The 19,637-nt window shown below is 35.1% G+C and overlaps 1 protein-coding gene across 3 annotated transcripts in view; it reads left to right on the top strand.

The window, feature by feature from the left end:
- The window catches only part of STRN3 (striatin 3), a 98,799-nt gene that overhangs the window by 36,468 nt on the left and 42,694 nt on the right, over positions 1-19,637 (top strand). For all 3 annotated transcript variants that reach the window (XM_057488518.1, XM_036881246.2, XM_036881247.2), the window contains exons 2-5: positions 6,713-6,816; positions 7,243-7,316; positions 10,433-10,514; positions 13,710-13,883. In XM_057488518.1, coding sequence (XP_057344501.1) covers positions 6,713-6,816; positions 7,243-7,316; positions 10,433-10,514; positions 13,710-13,883 — 434 coding nt within the window. The remainder of the gene's footprint in view (positions 1-6,712; positions 6,817-7,242; positions 7,317-10,432; positions 10,515-13,709; positions 13,884-19,637) is intronic.

Raw genomic sequence — 19,637 nt, forward strand, 5'->3', positions numbered from 1 at the left:
GGGATTGCATTGAATCTGTAGATTGCTTTAGGCAGGATGGTCATTTGACAATATTAATTCTTCCTAGCCAAGAGCATGGAATCAGTTTCCATTTATTAGTGTCCTCTTTAATTTCTCTTAAGAGTGTCTTGTAGTTTTCAGGGTATAGGTCTTTCACTTCCATGGTTAGGTTTATTCCTGGGTGTTTTATTCTTTTTGATGCAATTGTGAATGGAATTGTTTTCCTGATTTCTCTTTCTGCTAGTTCATCGTTAGTGTATAGGAAAGCAACAGATTTCTGTGTATTAATTTTGTATCCTGCAACTTTGCTGAATTCAGATATTAGTTCTAGTAGTTTTGGAGTGGAGTCTTTAGGGTTTTTTATGTATAACATCATGTCATCTGCAAATAGTGACAGGTTGATTTCTTCTTTACCAACCTGGATTCCTTGTATTTCTTTGTTTTGTCTAATTGCCGTGGCTAGGACCTCCAGTACTATGTTGAATAACAGTGGGGAGGGCAGTCATCCCTGTCTTGTTCTCAATCTTAGAGGAAAAGCTTTCAGCCTCTTGCTGTTCAATATGATGTTGGCTGTGGGTTTATCATATACGGTCTTCATTATGTTGAGGTACTTGCCCTCTATACCCATTTTGTTGAGAGTTTTTATCATGAATGGATGTTGAATTTTGTCGAATGCTTTTTCAGTGTCTATGGAAATGATCATGTGGTTTTTGTCCTACATTTTGTTGATGTGGTCGATGATGTTAATGAATTTTCGAATGTTGTACCATCTTTGCATCCCTGAGATGAATCCCATTTGGTCATGGTGTATGATCCTCTTGATGTATTTTTGAATTCGGTTTGCTAATATTTTGTTGAGTGTTTTTGCATCTATGTTCATCAGGGATATTGGTCTGTTATTTTTCTTTTTTTGGTGGTGTCTTTGCCTGGTTTTGGTATTAGGGTGATGCTGGCTTTATAGAATGAGTCTGAAAGTATTCCCTCCTCTTCTATTTTTTGGAAAACTTTAAGGAGAATGGGTATTATGTCTTCTCTGTATGTCTGATAAAATTCCAAGGTAAATCCATCTGGCCCGGGGGTTTTGCTCTTGGGTAGTTTTTTGATTACTGCTTCAATTTCGTTGCTGGTAATTGGTCTGTTTAGATTTTCTGTTACTTCCTTGGTCAGTCCTGGAAGGTTGTATTTTTCTAGGAAGTTGTCCATTTCTCCTAGGTTTCCCAGCTTGTTAGCATATAGCTTCTCATAGTATTCTCTAATGATTCTTTGTATTTCTGTGGGGTCCGTCATGATTTTTCCCTTCTCGTTTCTAATTGTTGATGTGTGTAGATTCTCTTTTTGTCTTAATAAGTCTGGGTAGGGGTTTGTCTATTTTGTTTATTTTGTCAAAGAACCAGCTTTTGGTTTCATTGAATTTTTTCTATTGTTTCATTACTCTCAATTTTATTTATTTCTTCTCTGATCTTTATTGTGTCCCTCCTACTGCTGACTTTCAGCCTCATTTGTTCTTTTTCCAATTTCAATTATTGTGACTTTAGACTATTCATTTAGGATTGCTCCTCCTTCTTTAAATATACCTGGATTGCTATATACTTTCCTCTTAAGACTGCTTTCGCTGCGTCCCACAGAAGTTGGGGCTTTGTGTTGTTGTTGTCATTTGTTTCCATATATTGCTTGATCTCTATTTTAATTTGGTTGTTGTTCCACTGATTATTTAGGAGCATGTTGTTAAGCCTTCATGTGTTTGTGAGCCTTTTTACTTTCTTTGTACAATTTATTTCTAGTTTTATATCTTTGTGGTCTGAGAAGTTGGTTGGTAGAATTTCAATCTTTTGGAATTTACTGAGGCTCTTTTTGTGGCCTAGTATGTCATCTGTTCTCAAAAATGTTCCATGTGCACTTGAGAAGAATGTGTATCCTGCTGCTTTTGGGTGTAGAGTTCTGTAGATGTCTATTAGGTCCATATGTTCTAGTGTGTTGTTAGCGCCTCTGTGTCCTTCCTTATTTTCTGTCTGGTGGATCTGTTCTTTGGAGTGAGTGGTGTGTTGAAGTTTCCTAGAGCGAATGCATTGCATTCTGTTTCCTCCTTTAATTCTGTTAGTATTTGTTTCACATATGTTGGTGCTCCTGATTGGGTGCATATATGTTTATAATGGTTATATCCTCTTGTTGGTCTGAGCCCTTTATCATTATGTAATGTCCTTCTTTATTTCTTGATACTTTCTTTGTTTTGAAGTCTATTCTGTCTGGTACTAGTACTGCAACACCTGCTTTTTTCACCCTATTGTTTGCATGAGATATCTTTTTCCATCCCTTGACTTTAAGTGTGTGTATGTCTTTGGATTTGAGGTGAGTCTCTTGTAAGCAGCATATAGATGGGTCTTGCTTTTTTATCCGTTCTGTTACTCTGTGTCTTTTGATTGCTGCATTCAGTCCATTTAATTTAGGGTGATTATTGAAAGATATGTACTTACTGCCATTGCAGGCTTTAGATTCGTGGTTACCAAAGGTTCAAGGGTAGCTTCTGTACTATCTAGCCGTCTAACTTAACTCTCTTATTTAGCTATTATAAACACAGTCTGATGATTCTTTATTTCTCTCCCTTCTTATTCCTCTTCCTCCATTCTTTATATGGTAGGTGTTTTATTCTGTATTCTTTTGTGTTTCCTTTGACTGCTTTTGTGAGTAGTCGATTTTATTTTTTGCCTTTATTTAGTATTGGTCTGCTTTCTTGGCTGTGATTTTATTTTCTCTGGTGACATCTATTCAGCTTTAGGAGTGCTTCCATCTAGAGCAGTCCCTTTAAAATATCCTGTAGAGGTAGTTTGTGGGAGGCAAATTCCCTCAACTTTTGTTTGGGAATTGTTTAATCCCACCTTCATATTTAAATGATAAATGTGCTGGATGCAGTATTCGTGGTTCAAGGCTCTTCTGTTTCATTGCATTAAGTATATCATGCCATTCTCTTCTGGCCTGTAAGGTTTCTGTTGAGAAGTCTGATGATAGCCTAATGGGTTTTCCTTTGTAGGTGACCTTTTTTCTCTCTCTACCTGCCTTTAATACTCTGTCCTTGTTTTTGATCTTTGCCATTTTAATTATTATATGTCTTGGTGTTGTCCTCCTTGGGTCCCTTGTGTTGGGAGTTCTGTGGGCCACCATGGTCTGAGAGACTATTTCCTCCCCTAGTTTGGGGAAGTTCTCAGCAGTTATTTCTTCAAAGACACTTTCTATCCCTTTTTCTTTCTCTTCTTCTTCTGGTACTCCTACAAATGAGAATATTGTTCCCTTTGGATTGGTCACACAGTTCTCTTAGTATTCCTTCATTCCTGGAGATCCTTTTATCTCTCTCTGCCTCTGCTTCTCTGCATTCCTGTTCTCTTATTTCTGTTCCATTAATGGCCTCTTGCACTTCATCCAGTCTGCTCTTAAGTCCTTCCAGAGGTTGTTTTACTTCTGTATTCTCCCTTCCTACTTGCTCCTTTAGCTCTTGCATATTTCTCTGCAGCTCCATCAGCATGGTTATGACCTTTATTTTGAATTCTTTTTCAGGAAGATTGATTAAATCTATCTCCCCAGGCCCTCTCTCGTGTCTGAGTAATTCTGGACTGGACCAAATTCTTCTGCCTTTTCATGGTGATAGAGATAGCTGTAGGCTGGTAGCACATGTTTCAGCTGGGAGAAGAAACTCTTTCCTGCTTGCTGGTCACATTGCCCTTCTCTGCTGCCTGTGTTGGTGACCTGCACTCCTGGAGCAGCCTCCCAATTAATCCCTGAAGCTGCCATGGGCGGGGTCGTCATCAGGGTATCCCAGAGCCCTGCGAGGAGTGGAAGGCATGCTGGGTGTGGTTTCCTGCAATAACGGTGCCCCTTCGCGCTTTGCCCAGGTTTCTTCTGCCTGCGCCGAGCAGCTACATGCCTGCAGTGGCCTTTTGGTCTGGCCCAGGTGGCTGCATGCTGGGAGGAGATTCTGGGCGGCTGCTGAGGGCGTGGCTGCTCCCAGGCTGTTCAACTGCCGCTGTGGGCTCACGCACTGCTCCTGTGACGCTCCCCTGCCGCCTCGTGTGGTGCGCTGCTGCTCCCTGGCTACTTGGCCTCTGTGTTGGGGGCCGCTCTAGCTGGGGGAACTACTCGCAGGCTGTTTATAGCCATGAGGGGCTTCAGAGCTGCAGTGCTGCCCAGGGGTTAGGGCGCCTGGAGTTCCCTGGGATTCCCAGCTGCTGGGCTGTGTGTGCCAGGACACTTCCGTCCAGCTGCAAGGCCCCTGTCCCTTTAAGATTTTCAAAAAGCACTTGCTTTTCTTTTGTCCCAGGAGCGATGACTGCAGGGACCCATTCGCAGGTTTTACTGTTCCATTTCACTCATATCCAGCACACCATGCACTGTGTGTCCGCGCTCCCGGTGCAGATGACTAGGGCTGGGTATTTAGCAGTCCTGGGCTCCCACCCCTTCCCCGCTCCAACTCCTCTCCTCCCACTGGTGGGCTGGGGTGGGGGCAGCGCTCGTGTCCTGTTGGGCCGTGGCTTGTATCTTACCCCCTTCGTGAGATGCTGAGTTCTCACAGATGTAGATGTAGCCTGGCTGTTGTACTGTACCCACTTGTCTCTCTTTTAGGAATAGTTGTATTCGTTATATTTTCAAAAATATATATGGTTTTGGGAGGAGATTTCCGCTGCCCTACTCACACCACCATCTTGGCTCCTGTCCTGTGGTTACTTTTTATAGTGTATTTGCAGAAGTGATGCTCTTACAGATGGTGCATTACCTATAAAAATAGCTGAAAAATCTGCTTTTAGTAATCCTTTATTAAATACCAAGTTTGTTATTTAATTGATCTTTACTACCACTATCAGACATAACTAACCTTTACCTTTTCAAAGTATCTGGCTAGATATTTGGTGATACAAGGTCATAAGGTCAGTTCCATTAGTCATGACTTACCTGTCGTCTGCTTTTTACTCCTCTCCAGGTATTTTTGTTTAGACCAGGTTTTTAAGTGTTTCATTTTAATGAATTTTCACCTTTTCCTTGTCCTGTGTTTTTGCAAATTACCTCCCTTCATGGTACTCTTGTTCAGAAGTTGCTTTGAGAATCTTGCTTCCTTTATGTGGCTTGTGCTTGATTAATTTTACCAAATTCTCTAAGTGTGGATGGTTTTTAATACAGAAATGACAAAGAAGTGAAATTCTTGCAAGGGTGTAAGATTCTAATAGGCATTATTACTTTGTAGTCTTTTTTTTTTTAATCCCTTAGCAGATATTATGACTTCTAGAAAGGAATCTCAATCAGAAAATCACAAATTACTCCTTAAACAGAATAAAATGAACTTGTTTCATCTTTTTCCATTGCTAATTATAGAATGCCTATGAAGATCTGGAAACAGGGATCACATAATGGTTCTGTAGTATATGATTCATGTTTTTTTTTTTTTAATAAAACAAAACAGCCAATATGGGAGAAAATTTCACAGAATTTCTTTGTGCTATATAATGAAATTAGCACATTTTACCTTTGCCTCCACAGCTTGAGCTAGTTTATGTGTTACTTTTGTCTTTAGGTCTTAGACTAATTAAGTTCTGAATATTTACAATTTCTCCCAGACCCTTATTTTTATTTTGGAACTTATATTTAGAAGTGTTACACAGCTGTCTATAACTTCTCAGATGTTAACAGAGTTGTGGATGATTTCATATGAAATCATAGTTCCTTTTTTAAAGAACAATAGTTTTGATGACAGTAGGTATTAATTACTTATGTGTTTTTATTAATCATTTTCATTTAGGTGGTCTGCTGGCAGTGTATTTCTATTATAGAGATGAACACATTCTAACTTAATGGTTAAATCACCCAGTTGAATTCATTTGTTCTGATCCCATGTTTCCTGAAGTTTTTTTAAAGTTAAATTAATCATGGTCTAGCTTACTTTATGTCTTGTTTTCTCTAAAACAAATATACCTATGGGTCATCTTAGCAAGAGTATTGTCCCCCATGTGAAAGTTTTTTATTGTAAATTTATGTATAATGGCAAGTGTCCCAAAACAGATGTTAATCTCTTTAAACATTACATTTTAGTGTGACATGGATAAATGAGGCTGTCATGAAGGGAAGGGCCAGAAAAAGATTGAGAATTGCCTTTCTCAGGAAGTAAGGCAATTTAAAAGAAGAAAAAAAAGTCCCTTCAAAGTAGAAAAATGACAACAGAAAGTAATTAAGTTATTGAGCATTCAGTAGCTTAACTTAAACTATTTGCAGTGCTCTGCTATTGTTTTGAGAATTGAAACATTTTAGAGTAGGGTGGGTAGAATGGGAAAGATTATAAATTTTTAAGTTTCATGGAAGAAATGGTTTTGAGGTAATATTACTGTTTTTTTAAATAACTAATATATCATTCTGGGAAAGATACCTACTTTGAATGTAAAATTTTAGTTCTTTGTGACTTGTATGTTAGGACTTAAGTGCAATTTTTATGTATAAAATTTCTGTGAAAGATTATGTAAAAATTATTGATATTAGAGACCTCAAGATTATAAGCAAATAGCTAATTTGTTGTTACCCTTATTTTTACAGTGATTGTGTTATATAACAAAGTTTGGTCTACTGCTATAAATTTTAAATCTTGCTGTCATGAATAAAAGTGTACAAGTCTATTGTTTTTCTTTTTCAGTTCCTTATGTATAGTTAAGAAAAATGAAAGTAAATGAACTTTTTATATTTTTAGGCTCGGATAGCATTTTTGCAAGGAGAACGAAAAGGTCAAGAAAACTTGAAGAAGGATTTAGTAAGAAGAATAAAGATGTTAGAGTATGCATTAAAACAAGAAAGGTATGTGTGCCTCATTTTCTTACATGAATGAAGTACAACAATATTATTGTTTTTCATACTACTATTATAATGTATTTATTTGAAACCTCTTTGAAAGATAACAAAACTGTGCCCAAAATACAAGATGATTATTTTGATTTGATTCTTATGTAAGAAGAGAAAAAGGGATTAAAATCTTTAAATTGAAATAATATCTTTTTTGCTATAGAATCAGAGTTTTGGATTTTTTTTTTTTTTAAGATCAAGGAATCTTTTTTTGGGTGTATATGCCATTTGGGTAATTTACCTTTTTTTGGTCTTTTTTACAGTAAAGTTTACAAAAATAGCCTTTATATTATGTTTTATTTGTTATTTGAGAAATATATACCAGTAGTTAATTGTATAGAAAATTAAAAAAAATTCAACAATTTATCATTACATTTTCAGGGCAAAGTATCATAAATTAAAATATGGCACAGAACTGAACCAAGGTGATTTGAAAATGCCAGCCTTTGAATCAGGTAAACTTGATTCTTCTGTTACACCTCCCACCCCCACCCCTTCAACCCCCCAAATTTAAGAAAAATTGGTATAAGGACATTTTTATGTAACAGACATGTTCTCTTTACCTTCATTTTACTTTGATAGCATTGTTAGGCAGATGGTTGACTATTATAATTCTTTATTGTGTTTGGGGGAAAATAATAAATAAATATAAGCTAATAAGTAGTTTCATCTACATCTCAATCCTAAGGGTATTTGTCCTGTTTTCCTTGTGTTGAAACCTATGTAAAACTGTAGGCTTGTTTTTGGTAGTAATTGGAGGTGGAATGAAATGAAGTAACTTTCTATACCAGTAGGTATTTCTTGTCCCATCCTCTATAAACTTAATTTTTCATTATTAAAAAGCTCTTTTTATATGGAGAGACTGTGATTAACTCAGTTTAGTTCTAAAGATTGGAAATTTGAATTTGGAACTACAGAGGCAACCAAATAAGGAAAGAAAGAAAAAGTTATCTTCAGTTGTCCTTGCTCTTGTTTAAACAAGTAGTGAGTATGCGGGCAGTATCTGATGAAAGGTTACGCAGGGAAGCAGGGCGTGGATGTCAGAAACGGCCAACAGTTTAATGTTAATTTTAGGGTTCTATATGATTACAATTTGAGTAGTCTGAAAGTCTAATACATAAGGAATATTTTGATTTATATACTATTTGGGAATATTAGCAGTTTTTTTATTTCTTGAGTGTATTGAGAACACATTTATATAAACATTGTGATAGTGCAGTCAAATTGAATTATACACTATTCTTGGATGCTGGTTACTATAAGGCAAGAAAAATGTCTCTTTATTTGGATATACAATTTTTCTTCTTCTCCCATAGTTGTTTCCATACTTTAAGTAAAGTCCAAGCATAATGGTAGTAAAATAAACTTACATGTGGATTTTTTTTTTTAAGGTGGTACAGTAAATTTAAAAGTTCAGTTAATTGGTTTTTAGCTCAAGTACTTAGAATTTGGCAGAAATACTCCATACATACAACTTGCAGTTGATTTAGTTTTTAGTCTTCTCTACTTAACAGTTTTAATAGGACAACCATTTATTTTACTTTCGAGTTGTCACATATAAAACTAAAACACCAAATAGGAGTGTCATTAGTTTCCTCTTATTTGGCTTTTCAGTGGATATGAAGGCTCACTCTGATGCTAGGGATCAATATTCGTCTCCTCCTTGGAAAAGCAATAAAAAATGATAAAAAGGTAGAAGGTCTATATATGTTAGGTCACATTTACTATAGTAATCTTATTGTAGTTAGAAAGAGTAGAATGACTTCACCATAGAGAGAAACCTGATGAATTCAGAGCTTTTCTTATACCAGTTTTCTTTCTAATGTAACTAAAATATTCAGAAAATAAGCAGTCACTTCCTTGATCTGGAGGACTGCCCCCATAGTAACTGAGGAAGAGGCTAGTTGTAGCCACATTGTTCCTAGAGCTGCAGTCAGAATGGGCTAGCTGGTCTCAGAGCAACAGTTTGTATTTATTAAGCAAAATCATTAGCAGGTCCATCTCTCTCCTGCCCACACACATTCAAGTATTTTTATTTATAGGAGACATAATAGTAACAAAAGTAGATTGTTTTTACTGATGTGGAAAACTATGAGGGTGTTTAATGGAAAAACAAACCAATGGACAAAAATATGCAAACAGAATAGGATGGAATTGTTTATATCAAAGTTTAGAGAAAAGCATTGTATGAGTCAGTATTGCTTTTTATATACTTGAAAACAAGTCAGAGATGTATAAAAAAATACAAAATACTGTTTTGATAGAAGTACAGGATTTGCATATAGTTATGCCCCATTTCAGCAAAACCAATATATGTAATCCTAGACCTAACCCTGTAAAAAGGTTGTATCCGAATATATAGAGTTCCTTTTTCCCTATATTTAAGGAAACAAAACTATAACAATAGAAAAATGAGCAAAGGATTTGAAAAGGCACCTCTTAAAAGGGGATATCCAAATGGTCAATAAGCATATGACATGATGCTCAGTTTTAGTAGTTGTTAAGGAAATACAACTTACAACAATGCATACTTAGAGACCTACCAGAATGGCTAAACTGCAAAAGAGAAAAAGTCATGTTCATGAGGATGTGGAACAACCAGAACTTGTTTTAGCAAATTGTCGCAAATCTCCAAAAAATTTTCCAATATATTTATTGAAAAAAAATCCATGTATAATTGGACTTGCACAATTGAAACCTGTGTTGTACAAGGGTCAACTGTACTACCAGTAAGTATTCATGTGATTCGGAGCAGTCTAGGAACATGACTGAGCCATTCTAAGAGTTCCCAGCATTCACTGTGAGGGTTGAACTTCTATGGGCCCCTCTTTTTTGCTTTATCTTTATTTTTATAATAGGAATTTATGGGAAAATAGGTATATAATATCATTAGTGCCAATAAGTAGTTTTAAATTTCACCCTAGGTTAGACTGCTTGAGAGTTAACTCACTTGAAATTATACAATTTAGTAAACTTTTTTACTGCTTGTATTTTGTTATCTGAGAATAAAATAAGATTTTTTACCTATAGTAAAAATTATTTTCTGGCTTATTTTCAGTTCTGCAGATGAAATTGACTATATGAAGTCTTGCTGTAAAGACTTAGAGGCTGCTGATACAGATTCAAAATTAATTTACTCTGTAGTTTTATAGCAGTGTTGATTTTGAATAGTTTATGTAAATATTAAATACAGCTTTTTAATTTCAAAAGCATTCAACTCAGCAGAATTCTAGTAGTTAAAGAAATTAAATTTAAAAACATTCCATTTCAAAGCCTGGGCTTTTGATTTTTTGGATCCTTAGAATAGTTAATGTACACTTGGGTTTTCCCAATTTTAAAACAAGGAGGGTAGTACCTAAATGTCTTAGGTTGTCAGGATAAACGCCTTTACAATGAGTGAGTGACCCATAGTAAATACTCAATAAAAGTTAAATTTCTTCTTTCTTTCATAAAATATTTAGGTATGTTTTTGTGAGAATTAATCCCTAAGAGAACTTGAATAGTATTTTCAAGATTTGAAATAATGAAACTTAAACTTACTCTTTTTTTTCTTTTTTGGGTCAATTTTTAGAAGAAACCAAAGACACAGAGGCTCCCACAGCACCTCAGAATAGCCAGTTAACGTGGAAGCAAGGCAGACAGCTATTAAGACAGTGAGTAATGGTTCATTTGCAGCTTTCTTTAAGGAAATAGGTATGAAAGTGCTTATATTCAGTCACTTCAAGTGAAAATTATTTAATGATAGTGTGACAATGTATATAGTTTTCATATTGCTGCCTTTTCCCATTGTTAGATACTTGAGTCTTTTTAAAGTTTGTTTACTTTGAATGTTGCTCTGAACATTTTTCAGGATGATGTTGTTTTCTTACTTGTGGGGTAGAATGCTCTAAAGACTATACAACTTGAAGTCCAGAAGAAACCATGTAGGGTTCATACTTGTAGACATATCTGTTCCCATCGTTGCAAAGTTCACGTATTTGGTTTTAAGTGGGAGTGTGACTGGTTTAGGAAGGAATTTCTTAGAGGTGGTTTGTCAAATTCTAATTTCACTTGAATTTTTGAGGAACCTTTTTGATGTTTGAATCTTTTGCAAATTTAGAAGTACTTCTGTGGCAAGTCTTAGTTATTGTTTTATCTATTGCTGCTTCTTCATATTTTTAAAACTCTGGTACTTGTGTAGTACTGATACCCAGGCTAATTTTTAATTGTTCAACCATTTCAACTCTAGACATTTTGCCTTCACTCAGTAACATAGTGATATATGGTCAGACCCTTGATCTTATAATTACCTAGAACTATCCTACCTCTAGAATATTCCATCATCTGACAGCCATCTCATATTCCGCCTCTCATTCCAGTTCCCCTGTTACTTGCTGTGTGACTTTATATTGATTTTTAGATCCTTGACTACTTCATTTTCCTCCATAGCTCCTCTGCCTATGGTTAGTGTATTTTATTTTTTGTCATTGTGGGTTTTTTGTTTTTATTTCTCTAGTTCCAGCTTAGACCCCATGATCCATCATCCTTTTGTGAGTACCCTTAGCTTTCTTGCTGCCCACTGCTTATCTTATCTCTCACCAGTCATTTTACTATACCTAGGCTATTGCAGATCCTAGCCCTAGTTAAGTCTTACTATCAGTTGCTTCTATTTCTAATTAATTATTGGAGAAAAATCACAGAGTCATGTGAATGCCATTATATATTCATAGTTTCCTGTCCAAGCCTTTCTCAGAAACCCATTAACCTCTCTCTCCCATTACTCTTCAGTGGATATTCTAAACTTTGACCACATCTCAGCCCATTCTCTCTTACTGTCATTAGAGCACCTCAGGTTCTACTTCACTGGAAATATGAAAGCTGTAAAGTAAGAGCTCCTTTAACTGCTTTCCTCTCTGTAACTGTATTTAAACCTCATATTCATCACCTCAGTTCCTGATGTTCCATTCACAGAGGTATTTATCAAACTGAACTCCTAATGACTAAAACGGATAAGTTTTAGAACAGATTATTGTTTGGAAGGATGCTGGGGTAGCTAGCAGAATTGAGGGCAGTGCAGAATAATAGTGTCAGAAGGGTGAGCTGGACTTCTCAGGAACTGGCAACACCCAGCATATGGTTCTCTCTTTTGTATATCATTTTTATTCTTTTCTACTGAAAATCCTTTCTTCACATGGCAGGGGAGCCCCCTATTTTTGTCAGAATAATTTCTGTTGATTAGAACTGGCTTGACTTGATCAAGTAACTGCCTGAGTCAGTTGTTTTCATCTGGATTGTGCAAGATCTTTGTTGCTCCTTCAGATCACATGGTTAAGAATGTGGCGGGAGTTGTTCCCTGCAAAAGAGGATTGTAGTTTTTAGGAGTATAACTGCTGTAGTGAGATCAGTTGTGTAGTATTTCTCTCATAAATGCCTAATCCTATCACTGTAGTTTTTCTCTATAGACTTCCTTGTTATTTCTCAACTGTCTATAATCTTTTTCCATTTTGATGTTCCACTGAGGCTACTATCACAAACATATTTGAGAAGCCTTTTTGGTTCATACTTATCTTTTGGAAATACTTGACATTACCCATTTATTCCTTTAACCATTCATTCCTTTTTGAAACTCTTTTTTCTTACTTCCATGATACCATTCTCTGCTATCACCCTTTCTCCTTCATTTCTCAAGGATTTTATTTTAATTTTCTTTGAGTTTCTCTTCATTCGTCTAGCCCTTTAAATGTCTGTCTCCCCAGGCTTGCTTTCTTATTCTTTCTCTCTGGGTAACTTCATTTAAATCCATGGCTTCAAATCCACCAAACACTAATGACTTCCAGATTTATATACCCAGTCCAATCTCTTTTGGGCTTTTGACCTTTCTTATCATTATGCCTAATAAACATTGTGACTTTTATAGACATCATATGATTATCTGATAGATACCCTATAAAATGGATTCTAACCCCTTATTCTTCGTTTCATTGAACAGAACCACCATCCAACCATCCAAGTTAGAAACCTGGAGAATTTCCAAAATACTTATGTCTTCTTCATTTCTGATGCCATATTTATTTGTGCACCGAGTCGCTAAGATTGTATCTTGCTTATTTTTCTCACTCTTTTTTCTTCTTTTCCAGTTTGACTTCTTGCTGAGTTTGTGTCCTAACCAGTTTCCCTGTCTTCAGTGGCTTTCACCTAAAAATGTTTTGTTCTTTGGTCAGCAGTATATAAGGCTCCTTTGTTAGCACTCTTCCCTAGCTTACCAAATACTTGAGGAAGAAATTCTTTACTTTGTCACACAAAGCCATGTATTACCCATTATCTACATGTATGTCATAATACGGTCCCTTTTTTCTTTTCCTGTCTCATCCTGGATCTTAGATTAAGGACCCTGGTTTAGATATACAGAAAGTTTGAAGATCTCAGGATGATAGGAATGCCATGAAATCTTAGATCCTAGAAGGAGAATAAACCTGTCCTCAACCTCTCACTAAGAACCCAGGTTTAAACATAGCATGCCCCTGTTTTGAGGTTTATTTTTACTTTTCTTTACCACTTTCTGGATTTTTCTTTTAATACATATGATTGACTCCTAAAAGCTTTTTAAGCTTTTCTAGGGCTTTTTAGGTTTCAGGATAATTAGCTTTTAATTAGTGTTAGTCACACTGTATGCTTTCTTAATTAAATTTTCAGTTTATAGTTAGCCTTGTTCTCATAGAACTGAAACTAGTCTTTCGAGAAGAAACTTATTGAGGCAAAGGAAGAGTATATTTTATAGGATCATAGGTTTCTGAAATCCTGTGATAAGATTTTAAGTATGTAGGTGTTAACAGTATGTGAGATTTAATATTTAAAATTTTGTTTTATAGATATCTTCAGGAAGTAGGTTATACAGATACAATATTAGATGTACGGTCTCAGCGGGTAAGGTCATTACTTGGACTATCCAATTCAGAACCAAATGGATCAGTAGAAACAAAGAATTTAGAACAGATCCTGAATGGAGGTGAATCTCCTAAGCAAAAAGGACAAGAAATTAAAAGGTATGATCTGTAATTGTAGGATAACACTGTTTATATAATGAGTATTATTAATCTCTTTTGTTACTATTGTTCACAATTTTTAAAGCAGGTAGAGTTCAAATTTAAAGGTGTTTTTTCCTCCCTAAATGGTACCATGGACAAATAAAATTTCTATTTAGGAGGTTTTTAATCTAAAGTTTTGCCATGAGAATGGCCATAATTCTGAAACAAGTGCAAAACTAAAATTTGAGGGTGATTTCATGTAGTTCAGACCTATTTTAACATCCTGAGTTTTTAATTTTTGCTAGAGTGTTTTCAATAAACTATAATGCTACTCTCTAACTAGAACAGGAATGGTTAGACACTAATGTGAAACAAGGCTTTACATTGTGTTTGGGTTCAGAAAGTTACCAGATAACACCTTTTTAATATAATATCTTTATTGAGATACAGTTAACATATCACACATTTTACCCATTTAAAGTATATAGTTTAATGTTTTTTACAATACTTCCCAGAGTTGTTCACACAGTCACCACAATCAAAGTTTTGAAATTTTTAATTACCCCAAAAAGCCCTGTACTCATTTGCTCCTGTTAGCCCATTCTCCCCTACATTCCTCCTACCCCCAGCCTTAGGCAACTACTAATCTACTTTCTTTGTCTGTAGACTTACTTATTGTGGATATTTCACATAAATGGTTATTTTGTGAGTGGCTTCTTTTCACTTTGCAGAATATTTCTAAGGTTCATCCATGTTACAGCATGTGTCAATATTTTATTCCTTTTTATTGCCAAATAGTACTCTGTTTTATGGATATACCACATTTTGTTTGTCCATACATTGTCTAGTTGATGGGCACATGCGTTGATTCCACATTTGGAATAAATAATGCTACTTTGAACATTGGTTTGTAAGTGTGGGCTTATGTTTTTGGTCCTCTTGGGTATATACCTAGGAATGGAACTGCTGAGTCTTATTGTAATTCTGTGTTTACCATTTTGAGGAACTTCCTAACTCTTTTCAAAAGTGGCTGAACTATTTTACATTCCCACCAAAAGTTTCCAGGAGTTCTGGTTTCTCTACATCCTCATCAACATTTGTTTTCTGCCTATCAGATATACTTTTGGTTAATACAGACTTGATAAATGCAATGAGCCAGGCAGGTAGAAGTTTTTTCATTTTTTACACTACACATTACCTTGAATAACAGGTTAGAATGACAAAGAAAAGAAAATGGAAACAACCCAAATGAGTTCATTGAGTTCGTATAGCACTTAACAAATTAATAATACGTAGTTTGTAAACCAGCATTATTTCATACCTTGAATATATTTTATGACTTTATGCAATTATTTAAAACTTTAAGGTTAACCTAAATCTTCAGTTTAGAGTTTTTATTCCTGAGAAATAACATCTCTTTAATAAAAACAATTTGATATCTAATAAAGCCCTTGTTCTTCATACTCTGGATTTGAGGAAGCATAGTGATTATCTGAAGATTCATCATTGTACTGTAAGACATGGTTTCCTTTTTTATTATGGCTGAATAATATTCTTTTGTATGTATGTGTATGTGTGTGTGTATATACACACCACGTATTTTTTTATCCATTTATCCGTATGTAGACTTCTAAGCAGTAGTTGTTTTTAATCAAGACTAATTTCCCTCTTGATATATTTATATATTTGGAGTCTGCAGTATTACATGTGTGTATGGTTTAGCTATTATCAGGGCCTTTGAAAGCCCCTAGGAATAAGAAGAATGATCTAACATGTTATAACAGATACTTCAGCAAAAAGATGTTTATCGTGTTCTTATTTTTAATAGTAAAAAAATAAGAAATAGCCTTAATGTTCAACAGTAGAGGAATGGTAAATTTCAGATTAAGAGGCAGTGTGCTTAATGGTTTAGAATGTGAGTTCTGAAACAGACTGACTGGGTTTGTTTGAATCCTGACCTCACCACTTACTAGCTGTGACTTTGGGCAAAGTACCTTACCTTCTGGTGCCTCAGTTTCCTCATTTGTAAAATTATGATAGGGCTGATGTGAAGAAGAAATGAATTAATGTAAAGCATTTGGAACATTGTCTGGCACATAGTGTTAGCTGTGATGACATACTGTGTATCCATTTGAAATGCAACCTCCACAAGCGTAATATTCACTACATTCTGCTAAGTGAATGTCACTGTTGTATTTCTTGGTTTAGTGTTAGGGGAGGTTGGGGGTGCATGGTGTATCACATCACAAAGCATCCACTTTATAAGGGTTCTTTGTGGGACAGCATTCGCTTAGATCTTGTAACAGGGAAAAGCTGTGCTTCTTTTAGTAACTGGTCTGATTTACTTTTGAACTTCCAGTAGTTGCTCTCTTTTCTCATTTTTACTGTTTGGAATCTTGCCAAATGTCTGTCCCCTCCCTCTTGCCCCCATCAGTGCACTGACTCCTAGTCTTTTACTTACTAACCTTAGCCTTGGCTTCATTTTATTTTCCCTTCAGCTGGATATATTAATTTTAAAAATTCTGTTGATTGCCTTTTTAGATGAGGATAATAAATAGTTGGCAAAGAAAAAAAGGGTAAAATACATAGATGGAGACTTCCACTTAAGCATGGTGAATTAAAGGCATATTTTACTTGTATGCCTTCTGGAACGTCTGTTAAAATGACAAAGACTTTTTTGGTAAGGTATCATTGATGTACAAACTTATTAAGGTTTCATACGAGCAACATTGTGGTTACAACATTCACCCATATTATCAAGTCCCCCCTACACCCCATTGCAGTCACTGTCCATCAGCATCGTAAGATGCTATAGAGTCACTACTTGTCTTTGTACTGTACTGCCTTCCCTGCTACACCCCTACATTATGTGTGTTAAAAAATGACAGAATTTTTAATGTGCATTAACACATAAGGACAAAAACATTGAATATATAGAATGAATGATAGGATATACTTACTGTCCACCATATAGGAAGAATTTAACAATTTTGGAAGTTGGAAAGAAAATGGAGGAATGTCAACAGAGCTTAAATCTTAATATATTTAACAGCAATAGGAAGAAGAAAAGGAACAAGCTAATTCAAGTCCCAAAATGCCAGTAGAGCTCCAAAAGTTAAGGAATTAGAGGTATTAGGTACCTCTAATTCCTTAGGGTCAGGTTTAAAGGGGGCTATGAATAGAGAACTGGTTTAAAGTTTATGTAAGAGACAGAATCTTGAATCCTTTCCTTGTAGTTGTACACCATTCCCCTATCCTGAAGAATAGTGGTATATTATATGGTGAAGTTGAATCAGTGATTTCTGACTTCTTAAGAAATCAGGCAGCTATAGGGAAGGTTACTATACTGATAACAGGAGGATTATCTGAAAATCTCCAGCTGAGCAGTGAGATCCGATTTTTTTTCTGCTCTTTGATTTCTGGGATGTTGGCAGCTGGTCTTACATCACTTCCAGGCAGGTTGCTGAAATTGATGACATTAGTAGAAAAGACCTAATGATACTGACAGTTGGGATCCACTAGTGATATGGCTGGGCCTCTGTCCTATCATACAAAAGTGAAACCAGCTGCTTGACAAGCCACACCCCTGCATACAAAAATCCTGTTACCATTTTGGTGCCTCACTCCTAAATGTGGACATTTAAGGAAAGACTAATAGAGAAAATTGGAGATGAGAGGAACCAAACAAAAAAAACTCAGAAAACAGGGATCAGAAAACTTTGAACTGTAATACTCTTGTGGAAGAACTGACAGAAGGTAATACATCAACAAAACATTTTATTTTTAAAAGGTTCAGTAGAGATAAAAAACTAATAGAAATTAAGTATGATAGAAATAATTTCCATGTAAAACTTGGAAAATAAGGCTGAAGGCCTCTCTCAAAAAAAGAGAAAAGAAAAAAAGAAAGGACTGAAAAAGAGGAAAACTCAGTTCCAGGAGGATCAAAATCTGACTAGGAGTTTCAGAAAGAGAGAGTAGGTAAAATGGTGTTGAAAATATTAAACTAACATAAGAAATATGTAAGTAATGTAAGCAAATTTTCTGGAATGTATTTACTGAGTGTATTTTTAAGTATGTTTCTAGATTAAAAGGATTCCCCCTAATTACACTATAAAATTAATTTTAAAAGATCCTCATGAACATCAACATGAATGTTAAAAAGAAACAACATGTAAGCAGACAAGTAGGGTAAAGTCTCAGACTCCTCACAGTCAGTGGTTACTATAAGTTTCATTTTCCCAAGGACTAATAATGTTGAGAATCTGTGCCATCCACGTATCTTTTGGTATAATGTCTATTTGAATAGTATCTCCATTAAATGTTCTTTATATGTTTTGGACACAAGTCCTTCATCAAATTTGTGACTTGCAAATATTTTCTGCTATTCTGTAGGCTTCTCTTTATCTTACCAGTTTCTTTCAAAGAGCAAATGTTTTTAATTTGGGGAAATCTGGTTCATTTGTTCTTTTCTTTTATGGATTCTGCTCTGTTTGACTTTTGAAGCCATGCACATATATTGCTATATGCAAATAGCATTTTAAAAACCTAAAACATGAACTCTCACTTCAGAGACAGAAATACAGTATTATCCAAGCAATAGCAATACTTCATTTATCAAAACAAAGTTCAAAACAAAATGCTCATGTCTTAAGTATTTTCTGTTTTTGTGTCCATTTTATCAAATAATTTCCTTTTCATTTAATCCCCAAACATTGACATATTATATTATAAATATTGAGCCAAAATGTGTGTATTTTGTTACTGTGGTAGTTTTTTGTTTATTTTTTTACTGATTGGCATTTGGAAACACTGTCTCTACACGCAGTTTTTATACAGGTCTTTAAACAATGCACTAGATTAGGCAGAGTATAGTGGACCCTGTAGAACACTGTGCCATGTTAAAATGCTATTAAAAATAATCTGAATTGTATTAGGTCCTCAATTTGGACTGGTAGAACCAATCAGGGAAGAAAAAAAATCCTAAACTTCAGATTATTGTTATTTTTGTTGCCAGAGGTCATTTGGTTCAGCCTGAACAGTGTACAGGTAAAGTGAGGCCAAAAGGTTTAAGTGACTTGTCCAAATTCAGGCATCTAGTTAGTGAAAGAACAGAGACTTACATTGTGAAAGTCTTTTCAACTGGAATTTCAACTGTTTTGTTGCTACCTCTGTTGTTGGACATTTAAACAACTAATTGAAAACATTTTTTGTATATAGAAGAGGAATTCAGTTATAGTTTAAAAAACAACTTTTTAAGTAGATAAAAGATTATTGCTATTATCTATTAAATGAGTGGTTCTGAAAGACTTGAAAGTATTTTGTTAGTGTATTAAGGACTCCATTTTCTAGGTAAGAAAATTTGTAAAATGGATTGGAATCTTCTATATCTATTTTACCATAACTTTAAATCTGGACAGCCTAATAAACTTTGGTTTTAGGTTAAATACATGGGCCAAGCTGTAGTTGTAAAGCAATAAGAAATGCTACGTGTAAGCTGCTTGCTTATGATGGCTTGATTTTGAGAAATAGCACGCTTGAGTGTCTAATGCTATGGGGTTTTATTTTGATACAGTAACTAATTAAAATATTTTGGGCAGCAGACACTGGATGGATAAACTTAAAAGAATAGTCAACTTTAATTGTAGAACATAAATTCTTTCAAACATTCTTTTCTTGGGTAAAACACTTAGGCAGTACATGGTACATTTATCATTTGAATCTCTCTGTACTACCTTCAAGTATTGTTTCAAAATAGGACCCAGAAATAAATAT

Source organism: Manis pentadactyla, chromosome 11, assembly GCF_030020395.1.
Source record: "Manis pentadactyla isolate mManPen7 chromosome 11, mManPen7.hap1, whole genome shotgun sequence".
In the NCBI taxonomy this organism is placed as follows: Eukaryota; Metazoa; Chordata; class Mammalia; order Pholidota; family Manidae; genus Manis; species Manis pentadactyla.